This window comes from Eptesicus fuscus, chromosome 15 (genome assembly GCF_027574615.1).
Source record: "Eptesicus fuscus isolate TK198812 chromosome 15, DD_ASM_mEF_20220401, whole genome shotgun sequence".
NCBI lineage: Eukaryota > Metazoa > Chordata > Mammalia > Chiroptera > Vespertilionidae > Eptesicus > Eptesicus fuscus.
In genome coordinates this window covers 19,481,483-19,497,892 of record NC_072487.1, presented here as the reverse complement: position 1 = coordinate 19,497,892, position 16,410 = coordinate 19,481,483, and the positions used below count along the sequence as shown (strand labels likewise).

The 16,410-nt window shown below is 40.2% G+C and overlaps 1 protein-coding gene across 2 annotated transcripts in view; it reads left to right on the top strand.

The window, feature by feature from the left end:
- The window catches only part of ADAMTSL1 (ADAMTS like 1), an 882,329-nt gene that overhangs the window by 484,904 nt on the left and 381,015 nt on the right, over nucleotides 1-16,410 (top strand). The window contains exon 1 of one of the 2 annotated variants that reach the window (XM_008145030.3): nucleotides 8,377-8,554. The exons of the other annotated variant lie outside the window; for it this stretch is intronic. Within the exon in view, the coding sequence (XP_008143252.2) occupies nucleotides 8,492-8,554 (63 nt within the window). The 5' untranslated portion in view covers nucleotides 8,377-8,491. Of the gene's footprint in view, nucleotides 1-8,376; nucleotides 8,555-16,410 lie in introns of those variants that run through there. 2 annotated transcript variants of the gene reach the window in all.

The following is a 16,410-nucleotide window of genomic DNA, read 5'->3' as shown; positions in this document are numbered from 1 at the left end:
CTTCTTGAGATAGTAATATATTTGTACAGTATACGGCTAGAGTGCCCTCATGACCCCAGCTTCAGTAACTTGAGGCTTTGAGTAACTGAGTCAACTAGAATCAGATGGAAACAGTACATATACATTGTCCTGTAAATCAGATGACTCAGGACATCACCAACCCTTCCCCCATGTACACCATCTGTAATAGTAGCTTGAAGAGAAAATCATTTCAGCTAACTTAGAAACTTGATTGATGGAACCCATACAAACAAAATTATAGTATTATTATATGTTATCATTCTGGTCACAATAAGGAGAAAAGAGGACATATCCTCTCTTTTTTTTTTTTAAGGACAATACTTGGAATTGCACATAAACCTTCACTTAAATCTCCTTAAGAAGAACTTTGTCACATGGTCATCACACATAGCTGCAAGAGAGGCTAGAAAATGTCTCTTTTCTGGGTAGCCATCTATGTTTGTTACCCAAACAAACAAACAAAAAAAGAATGATAGATATTTGGAGACGGTTAATATTTCTGCCACAGGTATGTTGTTTAAATTTTATTGCCCTTAAAAATGCAGGCATGGGTTTAAAAACTAAGCTATTGAGAGTAAAAGTAAAAGCATGTGAGTAAACATTCTAGGTACAAGGCCATTCTGAGGCTGACAAGACCATTTCTATCTCAGTCTTAGAAAAGTGTGGTAGCACAGAGGGAGACATGGGGAGGTGCAGAGGGAAGATATGTAACCAAACATTAAAACCAAATGTGAGGCCTGTGTGACCATCTGGACAAAGGTATACTTCTCTAAAGAAGACTATGAGAAAACCATCATAGTCACGTGCCTTGGACCTTACTGCCTGTTTATTTTGCGCACTGCAGACATGCCTCCACTTGTATTCATCCTAGAAGTTTGCTCAGGTGACACATCGAACTTAGCTTGCTGAACTTAAATCCAAGAAACCTCCAGGCTAGGATTGTATCCCATCCGGCTGCTCCCAAAGGCATTTGTGATTGGCTCTGACCCTATAATCAGATCTAAGGACCAGGGGTTCTTCCCTTCATCTTTGGGACCCTCTGCTTTTAATAACTACTAATTTCTGTGCTATGAAACCAATATTAGATTTTAACTTCTAGGCAATGCACATGTTAAAAAAGAAATCTCTGGATTCTTTTCCCTATTTCTCCCAATTGTACTCCATATTTCACTGTCAAAACACCTGCATTTTGGTAATGTTCTTGTTGTTATTGGCTTGTATTTAATTCTTTATGTTTTTATTCTGTATAATTTTTCCCTTTTGCCATACTTACCAATTTCAAAGTTTCTTCATGAATTTTTTTTTCAAAAGAAAGGCCTACCACATTTTCAAGTAGGAAAGGTAAAATATCCAGTTTTACCTACCAACTACATGTCCTTTTATGAAACCTAAAAAAAACAAACGAACAAAAAACCACTATATTATAAGTTATTTTTAGTTATAGGTTTATAGGTTGTTTTTCAAGATTTCATTATTTGACAGTGTTTTATAGTTTTGACAGTATTTATAATTGTGATACGAGATAAACTTTCTAACTTAACAGGGAAACCATTCTTCCACTTGGTGTTAGCAAATACAACCAACATATAACGGGAATAAAATTACAGGCTCACAATGATCTATTTTATTTTAGAGAAAGAGAACTCTGGTTTTCTGTGGTTTAATTGCTATTTTGAAATTCAAATTTTATTCAATTTTAATTTAGATTTGCCTCAGTTTTCAGAGGCCATGTTTTCTTTTGTAACTCTCCTGAGTGCTTTTTTTTTTTTTTTTGCTTTTGCTTTTTTTTTTTTTTTTTCTCGCTACCATATTGGTAGACATAGCATATGTTCACTAACTCATATGTTACTTTGACAAGTATTTATCTAATGTCAATTATGTACTAGGCCTTGTGGAGAAACTGACATTAGGGCTACACTTTTGAGGCAGAGATGAGAGTAAGGGCCTTCCAGGCAGAAGGGACAGAAGGGACAAATATATGGAAGTGGGAGAGCTTGGCGTCCTGGGGCAATATCAGGTGTCTCCCTTGGGCCGGAGCATGACTTTCTGTTGTCCTGGTACTGGAAGCAGAGCAGGGCGTCCTTGAATGCCAAGCTGAGGAATTTGGCTTTTGTACTTTAATCCCACTCTCTCTGTATTGTCTATAAATCTGTTAACACCCCTTCACCTTATTGTCTGGCTCTGGTATAATTATTTTATCTGTAGAGGATGATGTCATGGAAATAGTACTGAGCTAAGAATCAAGGGTCTTGGATTTATATATTACATTTGGGTTTAATATATGAATATTGCAACCATAATTCAAATGTCAGCCATTAATGTGGTGTCTCTCTATGTCAAAAAGGCTACAAAAGGCAGTGTATCTGTTGCCAGATTCTCTACTTATCATGCCTTGCACACAGTAGGTGCTCTATAAGTGTTTGTTGACTATAATTCGACTAGAGGCCCATTGCACAAAAATTCGTGCACTCGGGGGGATCCCTCAGCCCGGCCTGCGCCCTCTCGCAGTCTGGGAGCCCACCATCTACCATGGTAACAATTTATTGAGCTCTTACTTGGTATCAGGCTCTGAGCTAGACTGCAAATCCCTCACTCCACTGCCCACAACAGCCCTATGGTGCTGAGTGTTACTCTCATCATTTAACAGCTTAACACAAAAACAAAACCAACACAACTGGGCTCAGACACTTCAAGCAGCTTATTTCATTGATGTGTTTTTGGTAATCAGTGGGACGGCTCCAAAATCTGGGTTCTTTGCACTACACCAAGCGGTCTTCAGAATTCCTCTCTGCCACTGGCTGGGGTCACAGATTCAAACCAAGTACCTACTGTGTGAGAAGCCCTGAATTAAGCATTGCAGACAATAGGAAAAAATGTGAGCTGAGGCTCAGTGTTTTGGGTAGCTAGAAAGAAATCAAACCAAATTTTAAAATGTGCTATGTTCCTTCCATATGGAACATGCAGTGCTAGACACTTTGTAGGGAAAGGAAGACTGTGGGATAAAGAATTTAAAAACATGTTTTCCCCCTTTAAACAGTCTAAAGTAGTGTGGGTCAGGGTCAGTAAAAGCCTACGTCTCACATGTTCCTGTCTTCTCTCTGCTTACTCTGTTCTCACCTGCAAAAAGCCCTTTTCTTTTCATCTCTTAAAGGACTCTGTATCTCAAGATCTTTTTCAATTTCTATTTCTTCTGCTTGGGAACTTCTCACTAAGTTTTCAAACTGGCAATGACGTCTCTCTTCTCTAAATTCCCATGGCCCTTTGATCTACAAAGGGACAGTGTTGCTTAATGGTTAGGAACACTGATGGCCTGGGTTCAGATCTTGGCCTTTCCCCTCTCTGGGTATGTGATCTTAGGCAAGTTATTTAATTCTATGGGCCTCAGTCTTCTCCTCTGTTAAAGGGGATATATCAGTAAAGGATTCTGTTCCAGAGAACAGAGTTTATCCTTTCTAATCCTATATAATAAAAGGGTAATATGCAAATTGTCCCCTCAACTGGGAGTTTGACCGGAGTTCGACCAGGGGGCGGGGCTGGCGGGCCAATCTCCCGAGTCCCCGCCTCCCCCATCCCCCGTCCAGTCCCCAGCCCCCGCTGGCAGATCAGGGTGGCCAGCTGGACCCCACCCATGCAGGAAATGGTGTACTGGGCCTCTAGTCTAAGCATAAAGTATTATCTTATGGGGTGTTAATCAACTAACAGAAAATTGGAAAAAGTCTCTGGTTTGAACTTTCTGAAGACTCTCATGGTACTCTGTAGCAGCAGATCACCACAGGAGCAGCTGCCTCTTTCATAACCAGGAAGTCCCCTGCTGAATGGAAATGCAAGGGCTTTAAGAACTTTGCCCACATTCTTTGATCCATCTAGAACTACCTCTTGCCACCTACAAGTGTAGTGAATGGCTAGCATGGCTGCAGACAAAGCACATTACTCTGTAGTCATTTTTACAAGCAAAAGAGCAAAGTGTGGTCTCTGCCTCCCTCACTTCCACCTTCCAAATCTTATGGAAGTGTTTCTGAGTGGCCAAATCTAAGTTACTAGTACATCCAATGCCCTAGCCTCAAGGGAGTCTGGGAAATGTAGTTTCTTGGTTTCTGGCCTCTGTGTTTCAGGAAGGCACTGGTTGGGGTGAATGTGGATGCTGATCTGCCATAAATAACATCCATATGCGGATAAAAAGTGTACCTATATTATAGAGTTGTTGTGATAATTAAAAGAAATAATAAGTATAAAGTTAGAACAGTGCCTGGCATGTGAAAGACTCAATAAATGTAACTATTTTCATCAACTTCTCAGAGAGTTGCCAGGGCAAAGTCAAACCACTTAGCTACAGTCCAATTTTTCACCTGCTAATAAGTAACTTTGATGAACCTACTTATTATAAAAGCACTAGTTTCCTCATCAGTCATTGAGAATAATAATTACTATCTACCTTATAGAGTTTCTGCTTATATTACTCTAGGTTATGTGTGAAAGATGATTTGAAAATTTTAGCAAACACTCCAATCGCTTAGTGTGCTAGCTGGGTATTAGGTGAATTGGAGAGCTACAGTCACCCGCTCAAATTCCAGCTCTGTCCCTGAGACCAGCAGTCAGCTTCTTGTAGTTTTATCGTATTCATTCACACACCATTTTTCCTCCCTTTAATTTTCAGAATTAGCTAGGGACATCACACAACTTCCGTGAGGACAGTAAGGCTCAGATGCCACCATAACCACCTCTTTCAAGAGGGTAGATGAGGCCTTACCCAGGTCGTCAATGCTCCCCATCCCTGAGTTCTTTCCAGAAGACCCTCTGCCCTCTTTACCCCAGTTACTGCAACTGGCGGGCCATGTGAGAAGGCCCAACCTCAGGAAGAGACAGGTGGCTCCAGCGTGAACACTGTAACGTACTCTCCCCAGGGAGAGAAATTCCGAGAGTTTAGCTCACTCTTTCCTGCCATAAAGCACACTGAATGTTAACAGCTTGCTCCTGTCCAAGCTGGTGTTTTTTAAATTAAGTATTGTTAAATCCATACCATTTGGAATGATGCTTCAGACAGCCCTGACACTCTTGCTTCTGCTTTCATTTCACCTAATATATTGTGCAGGGAGCCGGTAACCAGTATTACAGCAGCCGGGGCTGCCGCTGCCGCTGCCGCTGCTCAGACACTGGCAGACGGCTTTAATTTAGATACCTGAAGAGGAAAAAAGGAACTGGGCCAACGCCCCGCTCAGATGCCATAAGAGGCCTTTCCCAGGCTGCCGTTAGCATTCGCATGGAGCTAGATTACCTAGGGTTTGATGTCATTTTTCCTCGGTTCTGATAAAGGTTTTAGAAATGACTCAGATAGGAGGCAGAGAAGTTATACACTAATTTGATATTTTCCACTGTCAGGTAGCGTGTATCTATAGTAAACCTGGGCAGCCTGCCTCCTGCTCCTTTGCCTTCACTGTAAACAATCCCCTCAACCACTATGACACCACTACCAACATCTGAAAGTGTGTATGTGCGCACGCGCGCGCACGCGCACACACACACACACACACACACGCACACACACATATAATATATGCATGGATGAGTATATATAAATGATGAGAGAGAGTAAAAGTCAGAAGACGTCTTTCAAAGTCCAGTTCTAACCAGTGGTGCCTGAGGCAAGTCACTTCACTTCTCTGAGCCTCAGTTTTCACTTAGATAAAATGGGGTGAGTTACTTAACCAACTTCACAGAGTAGTCATAAAGGTCAAATGGGATTGTGGGTATAAAATAAGTTTGTAAACTTTAAAGATATCACATAAACTTCACTAGTTATCAAAATTAGCTCATGCCAAAGCTTCACCTCCATCACCCTAACCCACCCTGGTTTTGTTCTCCTATTTCTGAAGTCAGAGTAAGCTTGGAGTTTGCTCTGCAACGCTTAATGCTTGACTGTGCAACTGCTTTTCCTCATTCCTCGGGACATCCCCCAGCAGGAAAGGGAATGCTACAGGCATAGGGACCAGAAGCAGGAGACACTATGGTGGGCATCCTCCTGACAGTCAAGAAATGGTTTAGAGCTTGACTTAAAACATATTGTACTATAACTTATAAGGTGAGTGTTGTAGTGACCATCTTGCTGTACATTAACATGTCCATCAAAGCTCCAAAGAAAATCTCTGAATCAGCCATCGAGACAATATTTATTTCCAAAGCAGGAAGGCATCTAGACTAGCATATAAGTGGCTACCAGTTATTCTCTTATCAGAGCAATTTTTTCTATTCTTCTACAAATGGTATAGTACCTTTACCATTTTTGCTATTATTCCTTCTCCACCACCTCTTCTTCCCTATTGACCTGCCTCGTGAGTGAAGTTTAGGTGTGAGATAAAATATTCCGTTTTTTTTTTTTTTTTTTTTACAGAACTAGTTGGAATTCTACAACTAGTAACTCTGATGGAAGAAAAAACCCGGTGGCAGAAAGCTCTGATGTGTAACAGAGAGAGATGTAACACCGCTTCATAAATGAAAGGTTATTTCAATCAATCCATTTGTAATATGATAAAGACTTCAGATCACACCATTCAAGTATTTTTACAGTTACTCATGAATACTCTTCAGCTTATGAGCCTTCACCAGTTTTTGAGAGATTCATGAAATAAATGTTTGTGAAAGAGGAAAGCACACTTGAGGAACAGGGCCTCTGTGGTGTGGATTTGTACTATCCATTTTCCTAGGTGAAGAGACGGTGGATCCTTGTATGCCCTTGACTTTCCTCACAGGTTAAAAATGGGAATTGTAAAGCTCTGCTGTCTTTAATTGATATATCATACGAAGTCAGTAGCCTGAAGTTGAACAACCTGCTTTTCCTCACCTTTCTGAAAAGCAGCACTGCAGATCTGTGTATAGGCAGACCTGCCTGTATTCACATGCCTACTGTGGCTTCATCAGGTTTTCCATATTTGTGTGTTTCATGCCTCATGTCGGTAATTTTTTTTTTATTAACGAAAGGAAAGAACATTAGTTCTAAGTGTCTTCTACCATAAATAGCCTATCAAGAGATCTACAAAGGAAAAACTTCCTGGCGACACACCTATGGAAATGTAAGGCCAAGTTTGCTATTTCATTCTTTCAAAAACCCAGTGATTTCCTTAGCAGATAAGGAGAAAGACGTCCTTGTTGGACACTTGACACTTTCCTAAAACTGTAATAAAATCCCCTCTGGTAGAGTGGAATCTGCTCACTGGTGGATTAACGGGACTCAGAAGCTTCCTGCCCTGCCCTTGGCCTTGTCATCATTTCACTGCTTGTTAGCACTTCCTCCAGGCTGGGCTGGACCTGGAGGGTCATCTCTCCATCCACTGCAGGAGGGAGAGAAAAAGGAGGCAAAACTCACTTCAGCTTTTCCTGCTGCATTACAGCAGCTCTGATAAAGGACACGAAGGAGGAGGCTGAAACTGTCTGTCGGTTAAAAGGTTTGGGGATTAACTGAGGATTTAATTCATCCTTTTTTTCCCCCTCCCCTCCTAACGCAGACAGTTGAGAGTTGGCCATGTGTCAAAAGCAGGCTGTTCTTCAACCTCAAATTTCAGTGCCAGTCATCCCTGCCTTTGTTAAGGGCTTCTTTTTAAACGAGTGGATTCTAAATTTCTAATTGTGCCTTTAGCCTTAGTAAATCTTGGGTGTTTTAAATTGTCACTTTACAAAGAATCAACTTCCTTTTTTTAATTTTTTTTTTTTTAGATCAAGTCATTAATACACTAAGTAACTTATGCCACTATTTAGGTTCAGTGAGTAACTTTCAAAAATTTATATAGTCTCCCTTCTCCAAGTCAAGGGGAAAAATAAAGAACAACTTTATGGAAGAGGAATAAAGCCGTTGTACAGCACACATTTAAAGGGCACAGTAAGTCAGGTTTTGTCTATGATTCTCTCTCCCTTTATGGCATATGTTATATATTGACAGGGATTAAGTTTCTCTCCTGAATGGAACAATACAGAGTCACAGGGAGCTACTGTACTTTACAAAGCAGCAGGCATCGGCACAAGCAAATGGCAAAGAGCAATGCATCTCACAAAGAGCTAACCAGGTTAGTTCCTAGCACAGGGCTTGGCGTCATCATTTGTAGTTCTGCATCTTTTGCATTTCTCTTCTGGCTCTGCTGCGCGCTCTGCTCTCCTTTCTTTTTCGTCCTTTTCCCCTTCTTTTTTTTTTTTTTTTTTTTTGCTCGCACTGTTACACTTTCTCTGTCCCCCTGGCTTTGTTATTCAGCATGTCTGATTAGCAGGAGCCTGATTGGCTGGCTGCCTGCTCCGAGAGAGATTCCATTCAGCTTACCCCCCACCCATCCACCTACCCACCCACCCCTAGTCAGGAAATGTGAGCGGGGCTGATGGAAGCTGATAGGCAGGGCTGGAGTGTTAGCACCGGGACTGGATGTGACAGCAGGCAGAGGAGCACTTAGCAGCTTATTCGGTGTCCGATCCAGATTCCGGCAAGGATCCAAGCATGGAATGCTGCCGTCGGGCAACTCCTGGCACACCGCTCCTCTTTCTGGCTTTCCTGCTCCTGGTAAATGCCTTTTCCTTTTTATACATTGCTATTGCCATTTAGTCTGGGTGCTGTTGGGGTGCCCTGTGTGTGTGTGTGTGGTGAGGGGGGGGGGGGGTTGTGGTGTATCTTGATCTTCACACGCCAGGTAAAATAATTTACGGGATTAAAAAAAAAATTCTTTCAGAACTTTAACCCCAACTTCTCAAGCGAAATAAAGTCTGCCAGACGTTGTGGGATCAGTGAGAGGTCTCTAATAATATCGAGACACGGACTTTGGGATAGACTGCACAGAGTTTGCGAGCTGGGGACTGTGTAAAGGATGGTGTGTATGCTTGGAATCTGGATGACAGGCGTCCTCAGATCAAACTCGCTCACCGCTGTGTTCCTGGAGTTTTCTGAAGGACGGGCTATGAGGGGCTTCCCCCGCTGCCTTTTAAGAGCTCTTTTCCCTCTGTGACCATGTGCTGCGGAACCAGGTAAAAGAGGGAATGCGCGCCTCTTTGCAGCCAGCCCAGATTATAGCTCATAATTACTCCAAGTCGTGTATGGATACAAGTTAATGCTGCTATTTATGAATTGGGGATTATGGTCTTTGATCTCAGATCTGCTTTTGAAGAAGAAGAAAATGCTGACTTTCTGTACGGCTGCCCTCCACAGTCGCAGTGATAAGATGCTCTGCTCTGGAACATCAGCACACACTGCATTTTTGACTCAAAGTAAATGTTCCATTGTGACTCATACTTGGTTTTATGGGCAGAAAATGAACATTTACTGTCCAAAAAAAATCTACACTCAAAATATTAATAGCAATGCACATTTTTTAAACCAGAGTGTTCTGGGCAGGCAGCTTAGTAAACCTCATCTGAAGGTTTGATTCCAAAATGTGCACACACTGGTTCCAAACGAACGTGATTGTAGCTCTCCCCGTGACATTTATGGATGCCCGCACATCCTCAGGAGGCAACAAGGCCAGGAGGGGGCAAGGTAAACAGGCAGCGAATTATGGAGGTTGCAGTGATTCGTCGATGGTGAAGGAATGTTTTGTTCTGATTACACTCTGACAAATTTGATCTGCACTATAATTATGAAGAAGGGAAGTAAGCCATTTGGTACAAATTGAAGATTCATCAGATAGAGTAATCAGCCAGCGATTAACAATTTTATACATTTCCACTTATTTGCATCATTATAGCCAGGACATCATGATGCTACATTGCAAAGGCTGTAAATACAGAAATGTATTTTTAAGATTTCTTGAAAATTTAAGGGTGAACTGAATTTTAAGCATGAATGCACTGTAAGTTTTAGCTGTTTGGAGGGATATAAAAAGCAGAATGTCTAGGTGTGCTTTATGACTACTGAAGCAAGCAATTTATGAAAGGTGTCTCATTTTTTCCATATGGGAGGTGTTACTTACATACACACCATTAGGTTGCCTCGTCTTTTTTATTTTTTTTCTTTGTGATTTTTTTAAAAGTATGTGTATGTTCCCATCTAATTGTATCATAAAGCAAATTACCAGTACACATTACTTTTTTGGTATCTTCCATATGAAGTATGATCTCATTTTACATTGGAAAAAACTTTCCCATTCAGAAATAGATTGTTTTGCTATCCATTTGGTAAATGCATTATATCCCTCTTTGATATCTTGACTATTCAAATGTATATTTGAGCACATAATGAGACTTATTTCAGGTTTAAAACATAAAACATATTTTGTTTCAATTACAATAATTGTATTAAGGATAAAATGAAATCAAATCCAGGTTTGTTTCATACCTGTATTTAAATGAGCAGGGCTCCTTAGAGTTATGGTAGAAAAAAAAAATAAAAAAGAGAGAACTGGCGAGTGCCAAGATATGCCCCTGTGCCGGGTACGGTGTGTCTGAAAGGGCCAAACTCTAGGCCGGTTGTTTGAAAAGCATTACAAAGCATCCACACAATAACCTTGCACATAAGACATTTTAAAACCCATTTTAGAGATAAGGAAATAAGCTTATATTTGAGTCCCCAAATCAAACACATAATGGAGAGAACAGAACTTGTTTGCTTTTTACTGTGGTTATAAATTATTTAGCAATGATGGAATCAATGGCATGGGTTGGTCTGTGGACTTTGAGATACGTAGGCTTCTTGCATCATCTTGCCCATTAAAGATGTGTACAATATTATACACAGTTGTTACATTTGCTCATTAACTGCCCCCCTTTAGCTTTGTAACCAAAATTGAGTTATTGGCCTAAGAGAAAGTGACCTTTAGACTGATCTTTAGTTGACTTAGAACTAGAAGTGTAACATTGACAACTCAACATTCCGTCTAGATAGAGAAATTGAACTGGTTGCCTTGTGGGCTTTTTTTTTTTTCTGTAGTTCTTTTATACAAGAGTCTGTCTACTCTTGGGATTAATTTAAGCAATTTTGAAAGATCCCTTTAACTTAGTTGGAAAACACTCTGTTTTAGCGGCAAGCCAGTTTCTACTTCAAAACAGCCTTCATATCACTGGCAGCTGAATCATCCGTATCATGCTGTGGTCCGTGAGTGTGTACAAATCTCCAATGTGGCTCACCAAAGCCCTTTTTATCTGGAGCATTGTTCCTGAGAGAATGCAGTCCCTGTGTCTATTGTATCTAGTTTAGGTTACCACCCACACTTTCATGCAAAGCTCATACACCATAGACTTCATTTTTATTCTGGACACAGTAGGACAGTAGTACTGACCAAGAGGTTTCCATCCTGATTTTCAGGTCAAATTAAGCCACATCACCCAACTTTCCACATCTTCCCACCCTGCTTCCCTTTTGCATTCTCCTTTTTCTGTCCCGATTGTTCAGCTCAAAAAGAATGTGGCAGAAACCATGACCAGCCATTGACATATGTGTCCATCCAAACTTGAAGTCAAATCACTCCTTGTCAGAAAGGCATTTAACCAAATTTGCATTTGCTTTTTGTTTCTTTTAAGTGGTTTGAAGCACTTTCGCCTGCTATTGTGGGAGTTGCAAGAGTAACACTCAGAATTATAATAAAGTACATGTGTTTTTCTGTTGAATTTCTTTCTCTTCTCTGCACTAATTTATACATGGAAACTAGTCAAACACAATAGCCCATTCCCTTCAGTCACTCTGGCACTCTCCTCCACTATTATCTAAGTGGATCTATCTTGGATGGCTAGAAGCACCATTAGCTTGTGGAATGAATGTTAAATCCCTATTTACAGCCGACTGTGGCCTGCTCCAATGAGAGGTGTGTGTGTGTGTGTGTGTGTGTGTGTGTGTGTGTGTGTGCACAAACACCTTTTTATATCTATTGTTTATTATCATGCCTAGATTGTCTTTAAATCAAATGTAAGGATTTTTTTTTTTACATAAATCTGCAAAACAGTGAGGCATTTCTTTTCACATTATTTTCTTCATGTTTTTGCAGTTTCTTGTCTAGACATGGTCAGCTGCATTTTTGTTTTCTCAGGCTTCTGTTTTTAGTGTCTGGTCTGTTCAGGACCACTTTCTGGTCTCCGTTATTATTTTCATGTGAACCAGTCCGATTGCTTTATATAAGTTGAGGGAAGTATGTCCAATAGTGGTCACTAGTGAACTACAAAAGAATCCTGTTACACCAGGAATTTTCTTCCTTGAAAAAACGACGTGGATGTTGAAGACTTGTGAGAGAGTGAATAAACAAATGTATCTGTGCATTTCAGCGAGTGTTAACACATATTGATTCCCCCTTTATCCATATGCATGACTAAGCCAGAAAGCACTTCTCTAGCATGTCATGGGATAGGCTGTTACTCAAACTGAGGAGCAGCACAAACTTCATCCTTACATCCTTATAACAAAATTGAAGGAGATTTAATTTGTGCAATTTTAATCAGCAAAGTGTGGTTAACCCTTAGACTTGGAACTCATTTTTTAACCCAGTTTACATTGGTGCATTTGGCACAGGATTTATATTTGGATGAGACGTGATCTGGTGTTTTGATTCTCCCCTTTATAATAGCTTAATCAAAATATAATTTGAAACTATTTCAGGAAAAAATACAGTGTCCTGTGAATCTCTGCATTTTCTGCAACAACTAGTAGAGTGTCTCGTATATACAGGCATCAGAACTGGTTTTGAACTAAATTAAGAGAAGAAAGAACTTATAGAGACTATCACACAGTCCTCTAATTCTCCATACGTATTTGGTGTTTTCTAACTTCGTATGTATAGTCCAGTGACAACTCTGCTTTAAATGTGTCTATTTCGGGTTCTGGGTCTGATTATTTAAGTTTCTCCCATCTAATTATTTAAGTTTTATTCTACCCTTCCCTCATTATGCATATTCTGTGGGTTCTTGTGTTCTCATGAGCAGAGTGACTCAAAAGAGACCTCTTCATAGCATGAAAAGCACAGTCTTTTTTTTTTTTTTTTTTTTTTTAGTGAGAGCATTCCTTGAATCATCATGAGTAACCTACTGGTTAATTGTGTTGAGATAATCGCAGGAAAATGTGTCTAAATTAAGTTTTGCAGTCTTGCCATTTTTACTGGCTTCAGACTTTAAGTTTTCCCCAGAATGAGACAAGTCCATGTCATTTTCTGTCTACATCATAACAACCATACCATGTGGTTGAATTTGGGCTTGATTGGCAGTACTGGCTCATGAGCGGCTTAGGACTGGCATACCAGGGGTGATCTCAGTCCTAAAGGATCCTAATTGAAATAGGCCAGCACAGCTGTGTGGGGAGCCTGCCTGCTAACTGGGGTGAGCTGTCGCTATCAACCCCTTCTTTCCATGAGCTCAAAAATAAATGACTAACTCTCCCCCAATTCCCGAACTTCAAGCTTGAAACCTACATTGAATAAAGCTTAGCTGTTCTGGCTTCCCCTCCCCGTGACTTTGCTAACCGGAGTGCCCAGCATGTAAGCCCATTAGACGTTTTCTGGCCATGTCATAAAGATGTCCCGACGATAGTAGTCTGCAGCCAGCAACAACCTCTGGCTTTTTATTTGATGTATTTCCAGAAGCTCCGTATTTATAAATCAGTTGGAATATTTTCCTATATTTATTAATAGTCTCTTTCAGTCATAGAAATAGATCTTATCTTATTTAACCTTCTTTAGAAGAAGTACTGTAATTTCTCCACTTGACTACCCCCACCCCAAATTCCACCAATATTTAGCTGCATGTATAGACAGCATTTAATAATTGTTTTTCAGAGGCATAAATACTTAATTATATTCTCCATGCTATTTTTAATTGTGACTTCTAGCTCTTGTGCTTCCTTGCATTTATCACTGACTTTCTGAATCTCATATTGTACTTACATGTCTGTCTACTCCACAAAGATGTGAGTGACAACAGAAGGGATGACTTGTTCCTCCCACTCCTCTCAGGATGTCTGGTCATTAGATCCCAATACATGTTTTGTAATGAATGAATAAATGGATGAATAAGAATGACTTGGCAAAAGAAGGTGAAAAGAAAATACATGTAAAAAGGGAAAATGTGAACAACCACCTCACATATGAAGCATTTCACTAATTCTAATGTTGGTAGGACCAAGTCAACAATCCTAATAAATGTCAAGGTGAAGACGTCTATTTTGTTTTTCTCTCTCTCTTAAACACCTGAATAGCAATTGAGCAAGAATCTCTTCTGCTGTTGTTAATTAGAATGAATTTTGCATGTTTTATATCTCTTATAATTCATTTAGTTTCCAAGTATTTGTTTTTATGAAATTGATCCTCAGGAAGAAAATGACATTTATAATAGCCACAGTTTTATAAAACTGGAAGGTAGTTATAAACTCTAATTTTAGCAGAGATAATGCTATGGAGTCACAAAAACTCATTTCTTTTTACTACTTGGCACAGGATAAACTGTATTTCCTAGCCTTCTCTGTGAGTGGATGGAGCAATATGACTGAGTTCTGGTCTACGGATTAGAGTTAGACATGAAATATGGCACTTGTAGGCCTGGCATCTCTCATGTAACCCTCTAAGCACCAAAGACTCTGTTTTCCTGCCTATTGGATGCTGAGAATTTAGTAAAGAACTTCAAGAGAGTAGGGAATGGCAAAGCCACCAAGTCGAAAGCCTCAGTCCCTGAATAACTATATGGAGCAGAACCCCAAACCGCCACCCCCATAGAGGCACATCTATGAACATTCATTTAACCTCGAGCAAGAAACAAACCTTTGTTGTGTTAAAACACTGAGAATTGCGATTGCGGGAAGGTGTTATTTATTAAACTAAAAACCTTTTCAATTAACATATGCTTCTAATTTAGATGATAAGCAGACTAGTACTCATTGATATATAAGTACTGATACTACTTTTGATATATTATGCAGGAAAATTGAAATAAGATGCCAAGTCATCCTAAAGGTGATTCAGTCTGTGTAGCTTGCACCTTATCACAGACCCAGAATGTGCTGAGTACTTGGGGGTGTATATGTGCCAGTTCTGCAGGACAAACAGGAAAAATGGGTTCACATCCCTTTTTAAACATGGGCTTCAGGAGCGAGTGGAGCAGTAATAAATGAGGAGAGGAACCAAGACAGCAGGACTGTGGTCAACAGCTGGAGTCTGGCCTCCTGGAGCAGAGCAGGACCAACCAACCTGGTCCAGGACACAGAACCACACAGACCCAAGGGGCAGTCAAAGGAAACAAGAAAAGGTACCAGGATGCAGACACAGGCCTAACACCAAAGCAGTTCCAGAGACAGGTGTCAGAAACTCAAGGAGCGCACAAGTGACAGAGAGGAAAACAGACGCATGCACCCACAGAAAGCAAATGTGTCACATAGCAGCATAGGAAGTAAAATGTAGGGTTTTTTTTTTGTTTTTTTTGTTTGTTTTTTTAAATATATATTTTATTGATTTTTTACAGAGAGGAAGAGAGAGGGATAGAGAGTTAGAAACATCTATGAGAGAGAAACATCACATCAATCAGCTGCCTCTTGCACACCCCCTACTGGGGATGTGCCTGCAACCAAGGTACATGCCCTTGACCGGAATCGAACCTGGGACCCTTGAGTCCGCAGACCGACGCTCTATCCACTGAGCCAAACTGGTTTTGGCTAAAATGTAGTTTTGAAGTATACTTAGCCTCAAACTACCTTGGGTACATTTTTCTAGAGGTCACACTCGTTTTAATGTGTAACCATCTGAGCTGTAGCACTGATTCCATCTCTGTGATCCAGTCACATAACTCACTCCAACTTCTGTCCACTCATCACGCACTCTTGCCCATCCCACTGAACTCTCCAGGGTGCCGTGAGAGGCAAATCGGCATTAGATGTTGAAGTGTTTTGTAAGCTTCAAAGTACTGTAAAATTTAAAGCGGTTACTTTAATTCATGTAAAAATCATTTATCTGTCACCAGCTGTATACCCAACACAAAGCCAAGCTCCATGGAAGATAGATGAAGGCACAGTCCTTGCAATGAGGAGCTTGGTAGTTAATTGGACATTGAGTTGTCAGAGTTATTTTTTAAATATTTCAAAAAAACTTCCACAGGCAATGGTCCTATGATGGATATTATTATTTTCAGTTGTCCCTCAGAAAGGCTCATCGAGTAACTTGTCTGTTCCTGCATAGACTTTATCTTTTTAATTCTCTTATCCATGTGTAAATGTAAATTATGGCTTCCTACAGATTACTAATGTGTTATTTTTATGGATATTAGCAGTCGCTATTTGACTTCAAACATTATTTTCCCCCAACTTCCATAGTTCAGAATATCAATTTGTGCAATAGAACACATTAGAATAGCTTCTTTATTTTACTTTTTTTATTTTTGTGAGTTTATTTGAGCTAAACTTTTAGTCAACAATTTCTGGGAAGCAAAATCTCAACGGATTGAGATAATGCTCCTAGCATAGTTTCTTTG